A 10,643-nucleotide genomic window follows, 5' to 3' on the forward strand; every position below is an offset into this window, starting at 1 on the left:
TGCAGAAACTGTTGTATTTTTATGTAGGTGATGAGCCCTGGGAACAGTATAAGAATGGCTGGGGGTGATGGTACCTGCTCCATGGCACAGCTGAGAATGGCTGGGGGTGATGGTATCTGCTCCATGGCACAGCTGAGAATGGCTGGGGGTGATGGTACCTGCTCCATGGCACAGCTGAGAATGGCTGGGGGTGATGGTATCTGCTCCATGGCACAGCTAATCACCTGCTTTTGGCTCAGATGAGCCTATAAATCACACATGTAATTAAATCAAATAGCTGCATAATTGGCTTCCTGTGAGTGCTTGCTGCACTGTATTTTGATAAATTGCTAAAAACCCTATTGGAAATCTCTCTTCAGCTTTTAGATTATTATAGACTTTCAAAATTGTGTAACTTTATTATAATTCGTTTTTCTCTGCTTGTATGATTTGTGAGGCCTGGCTGGAGTGTGGCAAGTGTCAAGGCTTAGTTTAGGTTTTAAAGGAGGGCAGTTGAAGTAGACAGAGAAGCTTTACTTTGGTGGAATTCCCTGAATTGAACTGAAGTTCAGCTCAAGATAACTGTGTGTGCCTAAACCCAGCTGTCTGTAAGGAACTGTAAAGTGAGGTGATTACCACTCTCCTGGTTGTAAGCTAGAACATTGGAGTAGTGAAAGATGTAACCTTACAAGTTGTCCTGGAGTGTTCAGTTTTCATTAAACTGTATTTTGTAAGTTGTGTTTTTCCTGCTGTGTTTGGTAAGATACCACTCTTAAAACATGTAACTAACTTGTTGGTGTGTGTTTTTCAGGCCCCTGGAGGAATTGCAACCCCCCTTGTTTATGGCCAGCTGCTAGCTTTATACCTGTTGCATAATGACATGTAAGTGGTTTGACTTTATCTTTCACTTCAGACACCGAATTTGTCACTTTTGGCTTGAGCTGCAGTTGCCAGAATACTAGGAGTTGGTTGTGTGACTAACAAAGTGCATGTAGGAAGTGCTGTGGGGGTTTTGGTTTGTCCTTGACATTATTCACAGAATTAAGTCTTATTTACCCTTTGTTCTGTCAGGAAAATCATTCTCCTTTGCTCTTGCCCACCCTTTTGAACAGCAGGAAAACAGGTTGCCTTTAGGATGAAAGATCCTTAAACAGTGGAATTGGCTCCTTTGAAAAGTGTTGAGCTCTTCAGTGTGTTGATGTGTAGCTTTTCGAGGCTGCACTTGTTTTGAGTAGCATTGCAGTCTGCTGCTTGTGTTTAAATTACAGCAGGATAACTCTAAACTGTTCATGGTAAAAATGAGGGATACTGTTGCCTTGAATGAGCTAAATCTGCATGAAGCTGTAATCCTTTGAATTTGGTCTGGTGGTTTATTACCATGGCCCTCTGTAAACTTCATTTACTATGTTTAGGATTTTACTGAGAAATTGCGGAGTTATTATTCAGGCAGAATAAATGATGTTGCCATGTTTGATTAGCAAGCCCAGGTAAGAATTGGTTTGGGGATTTGAAGATTGGGGGTTTTTTGCATTGTAGATATATACTTTTTTCAGGGCAGATTGCTTGTAAATGCTGAAACTGATGTAGGTAACCTTGGTTCAAATGGGTCTGAAGGTTTAGATTTGTTGGTTTCCTCTATTTTTCATTTTGAATCTTTCTGAGCAATTTTATTGTGGTGTTGGGTCTTTTTCCTTTCCCCTTTTAGTTTTATATTCTCTCCCCTTCTTATTTACCTTATTATCATCATCAGTAGTAATATCATTGTACCATACTTTAAATTGTTATCTCAGCCGGATGGTGCTTTAGATTCTTTTTGGTTCTCCTCCCCATCCTGCCTGGGGATGGGAAGAAGGAGCTGAGTTACCAGCTGGGTCTAAACCACAACACTGTGATAAGTTACTGTTTGTGCATGTGTTCATCAAAAATGCAGCTATTCCAAAAGTAAAACTGCAAAAGTAACTTCTGAAATGCAGCCCAGGGCAGGTGAATGATTAACCTTTTCTGAACTGGTGCTAAATGAGGCAGTTAATGAACTGTTGGTTTCATTATGGCACTCATGTTGTCTGCTTGAGAGCAACGTTGTTTTTCTACTTCACTAGATGTAGGAGGAATATTTTAAAGCACTGAAACTCTTAATTACAGTGTGTGAACAAACCTTTTGGTGTCTCTTCATAGCAAACGTGGTTACTGAGGAGTATTTTAAACTTTTTTAGGAATAATGCACGCTATCTTTGGAAAAGAATCCCTCCTGCTATCAAATCTGTAAGTAATTCATAAAATACCATTTGATACTAAACCCGGTTCATGTAAGTTTGCTAATACTGACTCTCTTCCCCCAAGGATTCTGTTTGGGAAGTAGCCTTGGGCTTAGTTCTGTGCTATAAACTGCTTGCCCAGCAGATGGCACATTGGTATTAAGATTTCCTGCTTGCTTGCCTGTTACCTCTTTCCTTCACAAACAATCTGGTGCGGTAGAATTCAGTAAGTCTGTAGAGTTTTAATAGAAAGCTTCATGGTAAAGTGTAGCCAGCTGGAGGAAAGCAAAGGATCTGACTCTGGGATGGGGCCATGTTCCACATGAGGGTGTAGGATACCTTGTGCAGCAGAAAGCAACCTGAGGTAAGATGCATCTTCAAACTGATTAACTTTCTGAAGGCACTTGTTTTGTACTGCATTTGGATCAAAGATGCATTTTGAAGATTCAGCTAAATATATACTGGAATGCTTCCAGACTTTCCTGTTGTTAGGTTTGAGATGATACATCTTGCCAGGGAAACAAGTGTTCTGTAGGCTTGTATTAACAAACCTCACAGTCAAGCTAGGACCTGTCAGATAGTTCTGAAATAATTTTCTCTCTCAACAAAAGAAGTAGTTGCATCAATTGAGTTAATAGTCATCTGGACCAAATTTGACTTGGTTCTCTCAAGTGGGGAGGGAAACTCATTGCAAGTTGTACCTCAAAGTATAGCATTTCCTTATGTGTGTGTGTTGATGAATCTTCTAGTTAAACCAAGTAATGAGTAGTGTTAACTTCAGGAAGAAATTGGTTCTCCTTACAATGGAAAATATTACTTTATTATCCAGTTTGGTGTTTGGTTATTGTTCTAACAGGGTGTTCTGGAGTCTAGTTGACCAAATGACAGTTTAACATAGTAAAAGTAGCCCTTAAAACCAGTAGTGGGAGAGCAGTTGTAGTGAGTATGTCGCTCTAAAGTGTGACTTGTTGTCAACGTTGCAATACAGCCTATACAGTCTGTAAAGCCTCTGCTGCAGAGGCAAGCATCTCTCTAAGCAGAAAATAAGCTGTGCCTGTCTTTTTTGCAATTCCAGTCAGTAGCCTGAGAGCACATTACCCTCCATGATTGTTTTAGCTGGTCATTAGCCTGCATTGATGTAACTGATGTGAGCAGACCTTGCTTATGTGGGTGATAACATTATGGCAGAGGATGGGTCAGGAAACTTGCAGCAGTGATACATGGTAGAACAAGATTTCCCAATGCTTTTGTGTTTGTCTTTGTGGGTGGTGGTACTTTCCAGCAGTGGGGAAAGGAAGTGGAAACCTGCTTATACAGTATGGGCACTGTAGAGAATACACTGCTCTGGGTTAACTTTTTGTTGGGTTTGGTTGTTTTTGTCACAACAGGCAAATGCTGAACTTGGGGCAGTTTGGTCAGTGGGACAAAGAATCTGGCAGAGAGACTTCCCAGGAATCTATACAACAATCAGTGCACATCAGTGGTCCGAGACTATTCAACCAATCATGGAAGCACTTAGAGGTACAAATTGAGCTTCTGAAGGTAGCATGGAACTAATTATATATTGCCTTAAATTATTTCTGTGTGTTCAAACACAAGTAGACAAGTAGATAAATGACTATTTATTATGAAAAATCGCAAGTGGTCAGGAAGATTATTGCCAGGTTTTTGTGGGTTTTACTTACAAGGACTTTAGGTACCAGGTGTGAACAAAAAGCTGGTTACAATAACTTGTAGAAACAAGTTAAATTGTTTTCATTAGGGTTGTGTATGTGATTGTTCTTTCATATTGGAATATTATATACTGTATGTTCTGTAATAGCAAACAGACCACTAGTTATCCAGTTTTATCAGACTTCTAACTAGTGATCTAGGGGACTCTGTCTGGTATTTGAGAACCTTGGGACATTTAAGTAAAGGTTTTTCTTTTAAATGTCTGTTTAGACAAATGTTTTATGGCCTGTGTAACAGTAACATGCAAAGCCCTGCTGCTAGAGGGCAGGACAGACTTCTAAGTCCTTCTAAGGTATTTTGCAGTAACATTCTCTGTAGCTTTAGAAAACAACTGATTTTTTTTCTTAGATGCCTTGGTGTCAAAGCGGATGTGGTGAAAAAGGCATTAATGGTTTAAGTCATTATTGGGGGTTTTTCCTTCTTTTTCTTTTATTTTTCCTGATTCTAACTAGTTGACACACAAGCTTGTTGCAAATGGAAAATGCCATCAGAAGCAGAGTTCCCTAAACTGATTTACATACTGGTGGTAGTACCCAAGATGCTGCAAACTGCATTTGGAAGTTGAATGGAGTCACTGAGGGAGTTTTTCCTGGCATAAAGCAAGCTTTTATCTCTGGCTGTGGTACTTCAGTGAATAGTGGGAAGGAGGGGGAACTTCTCAAGTGCTAGCTTGTGGTGGCAGTGTTAGAATTGGAACATAAAATCTCAGGTTTTTCTAGCTATGGAAATTAGTCTGTCTTCTTACAGTGCTTCTCTCTCCTTAGATGCAACTCGGAAACGAGCCTTTGGACTGGTTTCTCAGGCATATACCTCAATAGTTGCAGATGATTTTGCAGCTTTTGTTGGGCTTCCTGTAGAAGAAGCTGTGAAAGGTACTTTGCATTTGTTCACTGAATAGTTTTTCTACAGGTGATAGAGATCAGAGAGCTACAAGTGATGGTAAATAAACATTTGTACTAATTCTGAGACCTGTAAAGAGAAGTGATGGGATGGGGCAGTGAATAGAGAAAAATGTCTTTGTTATGGGTAAGTTTTGTTTGGGGTTTTTTTTGCTACTAGTTAGCACTGGTTATCTTCCCTTCTATATGGGAAGTGTTAAAGCAATTCAGTGGTGAGAGAAGAGTGAAGGCAGTGGATTAAGCTAGTTCCATGTGTTACTCGTTGCACTACATGCCTAAATATAAGCATTTTCATAAGTAGTGTGTCTTGGAGTTGGAGCATACAGCCAGTGAACTGAGACGCTTTTCTACTGGTCTTAATGTGCATCTTTATTTTGCCTTTCTAGCAATTTTACAGGATGTTTGTTCTTACTAATGTAAAAATGCCTTTTCAGGTGTATTAGAACAGGGCTGGCAAGCAGACTTTTCGACTCGTATGGTAATGCCTAAAAAGCCAGGTAGGTGGAGCTGTCACTTCATTAGATGTTGAGTTTAGCATTTCCTAGTAATTAAGTGTCAGGTTTTAATGAAAATTTCACATAATCTCTCAAGTTCTTTTATGGGGGCTTATGCTGCTTAAAACCATGGAATGCTTAGAGATGTAGGAAGTACAAAGTAGTGGGTTTGGTTTGGGGTTACAAGTAGTTTGGTTTAAACTACATCCTCAAATTAACTTTTTTAAACAAAAGCAGACAGGGTATGCTATGGTTTCTCCTGCTCCTCCTCTGCTGCAGTGGAACATAACTTAGATGACCTCAAGTGACATATCTTAATCTAATAAATATGAGTAAAACATATACCACTTTGAACCTAGGAAGTTTTTCAGGAGAAGTAGAACTTCTTCAGGCAGGGATCTAATGGATCTTTTGTGTTCTGAGGAGCTCCAGCCCTTGGTCCTTTACTTTTTAAACTTTGTTCTACTGGATCTTTTCTTCACTGGTGTGATACTGATAACAGTATGTGTTCCTACAAAGCTCAACCTGCAGAAATGCTCAGTTGTTTTGGTTTGGGGTTTTTCCTGCTAAAGCTGTATCTATGGCTGGCTGTGGCAAAGATAAAATTAAGCTATGAAAGCAGGATGAAATGACTGCTCTTAAACTGCACAGTGCAGCTCTGGAAGAAGAGGCCACATTACAGCATATCTAAAAGGGCAACATCTGTTAGGCTAAGAAAATATACTGTTGGTATGGGCTGAGTTTTTAGGAGTTTAGAGCCCAGAACATCACAATAAACATGTGCCACACAAGGTGTTGAAATTTATCCCTAGTGGCACATACCAACCAGAGCCCTGAGCTTTTGTATGTGTGATCAGGTTTTGTATGAACTGGTTGCAGAATATGTGGTGGTTACAAGTACTGGGAGCTAGTTGCATGTGGTTCCTTTCCAAAAGTGACTGCAAGAACTGCTGTTGAGGCAAAGGAAAGAGGCAGGAGATTGTCATCTATTTTGAGGCTGCCTGTCTAACCAGCTAAGCCTTGGCTATTCTGCTTTTTAGCTGTGAAGTAAAATATGATAAATGAATGGGTTAAACTTTAATTACCTTTTCATCCAGTTTTGGCTTGCTGGGTTAGAACTGTTTAAAATTGGTCCACTGAGCTCGCTTCTGTGTTTTCCTTCAGGTGTGCTGGAAGCTTCCTTTAACAGATTCATTCCTTCATCGGGTACGTTCTCTTTAACAACCTATGTGCATATATCTGAACTTGCATGATGAATATAAGTACAGTTTTACCAGCACCACAAAATGGGGATTGTGTCCTAGAGAAGTGAATGTTGTCATTTCTCCCTCAAAAACCCACCCCAGTCAGGTGCTACATAAACATGTTTCTCCCTCTGTCTTCTTTCCCTTGCATTTCAAGGAGTGTCTGAGATTCTCGCTTCCAGTTGAAGTGGGAGCTGAAGTAGGGAGCAGATTCCAAAGCAGGGGTAGACAGCCCCTATAAAACAAAACCTTTGACATAAAGGCAATTGCTTCACAAAGCAACTCTGAGTAGGCTTCATTGCTCTTGCTTGATGTGGGACTTCTATAGAAGCCATCTTCTGGTTTTCCTCAGTGCTCAACAGTAGATTGAGGTGTGTGTAGTATGTTATGTCATGCTGATTCTCAAAGCACTGTGGTCTCTGTTGCTCACAGAATAGTGACAGCAGATCTGAATTGGTGGCTGCTGTGTCTGATAGTTGCCAAGAGTGTCTTAAATTTACAGGCTTAATTCCAAGCCAATTTCAAGAAGTGGGATCTTGCTTTTTGAAAGCATTCTGATTGTCAGCCTTCTCTGTCACATACTGGCATCCCTAAGCAGTGTGTGTCCACTTACATATGTCCTGAATCCTGGTCTCTTATTAATTCTTCAGGAAGAGTAAATGCAACTTTTCCTACTATTTTTTAATTTCTTATTTTTAAGTATCTCCCTGGATTTAGTCACTTGTCTTCCAACCTGTTGTTAAACTCTAATCTCAGGTGTGCTGGTGTAATGATCATAGAATAGTTAGGGTTGGAAAGGACCTTAAGATCATCTAGTTCTAGATCTGCATGTGCACTCTAGTCTCCTGCATCCCATTCAGTACTTTGCTGTGTTTCATTAGTCAGGTAACCCAGTAGATTTATTTGGTATCTTCAGTATGGCAACTTGTAAGGAAAGGAGCAGCTGAAGATCTCCAGCAGCTTTTGTTGTCAAGTGGAAGGACTGTCAGCCTTCCTTATTCAGATTCCAGTACATGCAAAAAACTGCTGACAGCTGCAACTTGTATTTTAACTTCTTGGACTATGTAAGGTCGCAGGTAACAGAAAAGTAATGTCAGCTGAAGCTGCATGGGTAGGAGATGCAGTTAAGATATGTCCCCATAAGACTCTCTAACAGTGTGATGCATTTAATGTTTTCCTGGTTGGTGTAATGGCTGGTGTGGCAGATGGATTTATTTTCTTAATTTGATTAACGATGCCTTTGTTTTATCTTTGTAGAACCTGCTCCAGTTCCACCAATTCCAAATGAACAGCAGTTGGCCAGATTGACTGACTATGTGGCTTTCCTTGAAAATTGATTACTCTGCTCCTATATCCAGAACACCTTGGGAATCCTGTGTACTGACAGTTTTAGAAATCTAAGATTGATTTTGTATCTGTTAAACGTTGCAGCGGCCCCTACTGAAATGTGTGAAGTATACAGCATGTGTTAGCACAATTAGTGTTTTGCCAAAGCCAAGCTAGCAATTGAAACAATCCTTTAACTCCTGTAATGTTTATTCAGTAGGTACACAGCAGTATTATATAGTAAGTTGGGGTTTTTTCATTGACTCATAGCAGAGAGAGGCATAACTGGTTTTCAGGTAGACTGGAAATGGAGAAGAAAGCAAGTTGTGTTGAGGAATTTATGCTAGTAGGTTATGTGCTTCTCTGGGGAGTACTGCAGTGCATACACAGATCAATTGCATGTTGAACTAAAGTACAAAGAGTGGTAGATTGCCCTACCCCTATCTGCAGAGAGAAAATGTTTTGATGAACCAGCAACTTAAAGAAGAAAACAATTTACAGAAACTTCTTTGCAAGTGTATTTGTGGCATCTTTATAACTGATCTTCTGGATGGTTCAATCTTGTTTTGAGGTGAGAAATTTCACGTGGGGCATATTTTTACAGCAGAATAGTTGCAGTCATTCAAGAAAAACAAATCTTGACTTTGAGGAAGAATTCTTACTTTTGGAAGGTGTTATTAGTGATGTAGGACACCAGATACTCTGCTGGGTAATCATACAGCTGCTTGAAGCCTGTCACGTCTTGGGTCTGGGCCAGGATCTACAAAAACCAACAACTCTTATCCATCTTCAAGCTTTCTGGATTACCTCTGCAGTTACTGGAGAGGGTTTGAAACATTAGGGTAGGTGTCCCTGAGTAGAGACCAGTTGGGATGGGGGTGACATGTTATGCTGCAATGTCAGTTTAAGGAATACAGTTTCTTTATTGGAGCACTGCTGTGATAAACTTTGGGTTGAGAGTGGGTTTTGGAAGCAGAAAGCTGACTTGTATTTCCAGGCTTCTTACTTGTGTTATGCTGGTAGATAGGCTATGGGGAAAATAGTGGTGCTTTAAAGGGCAGTGCATGCCTCCATTTACTTCTTCCCCCTCTTCAACATCATACTCTGGTTTCATTGAAGATGGCAAGTGTGCTGTACGTTGTGATTGTTCTTCCCAGTGTGCACTACCTACTGTACATTCTCTTTTGGGGGATGTGTTAGCAGGGAGGAATTGTAAACTGTGCACTGCTGCTTTGAGAGCTCCCTTTATAAGTAAACACTCAAAATGATTATTTATTTGAAACCCACCTAAGACTTGGATTTCTAAATTTATCTTCAGTGACATTAAAGAAAATGTTTACACTGACCTTGTGTCCTTCATGGTTTAACTTTTCCTGAGAGAACACTTGTTCTGGTTTGGCTCTTTGTTTTAAATGAATTCTTTTTGGTCTGATTCGAATTGGGCTAGTTAAAGATTGGCACAATACATTATATACTGTCGTGGTTTAAGCCCAGCCTGTAACTCAGAACCACGCAGCTGCTCGCTCAGTTCCCACCTTCTTCCCCCCACCCTGCTCCCGGAGGGATGGGGAGGAGAATTGGAGGAATGTAACTCCCATGGGTTGAGATAACAGCTCTCCAGTAACTAAGGTATAATACAAATCACTACTGCTACCAATAATAGTGATAAGAGGAATAACAAGGGGAGGGGACACAACCGCTCACCACCCGCCGACCAACCCGAGCAGTGATCTGGGCCTTCCGGGTGACTCCCCCCAGTTTATATACTGGGCATGATGTGCTGTGGTATGGAATAGCCCTTTGGCCAGTTTGGGTCAGGTGTCCTGTCTCTGCTTCCTCCCGGCTTCCCTTCCTCCCTGGCAGAGCATGAGACTTGAAAAGTCCTTGATCAGAGTAAACATTACTGAGCAACAACTAAAACATCAGTGTGTTATTAGTGTTGTTCCCAGGCTGAAAGTCAAAAACACAGCACTGCACCAGCTACTGAGAAGAAGAAAAATGACTGCTGTAGCTGAACCCAGGACAGGCAGCCTCCTCCAGCCTGCAGACTGACTACCTGCTACTTACTCTTAGTAAGTCCTTTCCCATTCAGTGTACTAGTTTGTGTGCTTTTGGACAAATCTGTTGTGGATCAAGTCTCTACTTCATATACATTTGATTCTTTGTAGAAAAAATGAGTAGATTTGAAGCTGCCTCCAAAATCAGACCACGCTTCTTCAAGTACTCTTCTATGTATTTAGTATTTCTCTTTTTATTAACCAAAATGCTGCCCAGTTCCCCAGTCTAGGCACTCACCTTGGGTTTTTTAGGTTTTAAATGGTCAGGTGAGGAGCAAACTGACTTCAAGGTTTGGTAAAGGAGCTAGAGGTACTAAATGTTGGAGAAGTAGGGGTATTACAGCCAAATGGAATGCTGTGCCTCGTATCTGGGAAAGGCCAATGATACAGCTAGTACAAATGGCTTTGAGGGATGTTTTTAATAGCAGTCATGAGACCTTTAATGGACTTGGTTGGTGTGTATTGAGCTAATAAAGTGAAATCTTTAATTTCCCAACATGTTCTTAAAAGCAGTGAATGATTTTATCCTGCAGCAGGCTATGAGCTGGTTCACAGTACCTAGAAACAGGACATTTCCATCCAGTGGCAAGTGTATCGTAGGTCTTTGTGGAGATTGTGTGATATACTGTCATGCTTGATTTGGTTCCTGAACTGC

General features: G+C 40.6%; 1 protein-coding gene across 1 annotated transcript; it reads left to right on the forward strand.

The window, feature by feature from the left end:
• Positions 1 to 794: 794 nt before the first annotated feature.
• COPS8 (COP9 signalosome subunit 8) lies at positions 795 to 8,173 on the forward strand. The gene is made up of 7 exons (XM_010023333.1): positions 795 to 861; positions 2,193 to 2,241; positions 3,623 to 3,755; positions 4,733 to 4,840; positions 5,302 to 5,364; positions 6,526 to 6,567; positions 7,863 to 8,173. Coding segments are annotated over exons 1-7 (477 nt in total). The 5' UTR covers positions 795 to 859; the 3' UTR covers positions 7,943 to 8,173.
• The last annotated feature ends 2,470 nt before the right edge of the window (positions 8,174 to 10,643 follow it).

The sequence above is a fragment of the Nestor notabilis genome, unplaced genomic scaffold, assembly GCF_000696875.1.
Source record: "Nestor notabilis isolate BGI_N333 unplaced genomic scaffold, ASM69687v1 scaffold20541, whole genome shotgun sequence".
Classification (NCBI taxonomy): domain Eukaryota; kingdom Metazoa; phylum Chordata; class Aves; order Psittaciformes; family Psittacidae; genus Nestor; species Nestor notabilis.

Bases quoted from the DNA above. Each gene is read 5' to 3' on its own strand.
- COPS8 (XM_010023333.1), top strand. The intron at 2,242-3,622 runs GTAAGTAATTCA...TTGTCACAACAG, and splicing joins TCCCTCCTGCTATCAAATCT to GCAAATGCTGAACTTGGGGC. The intron at 4,841-5,301 runs GTACTTTGCATT...ATGCCTTTTCAG, and splicing joins TGTAGAAGAAGCTGTGAAAG to GTGTATTAGAACAGGGCTGG.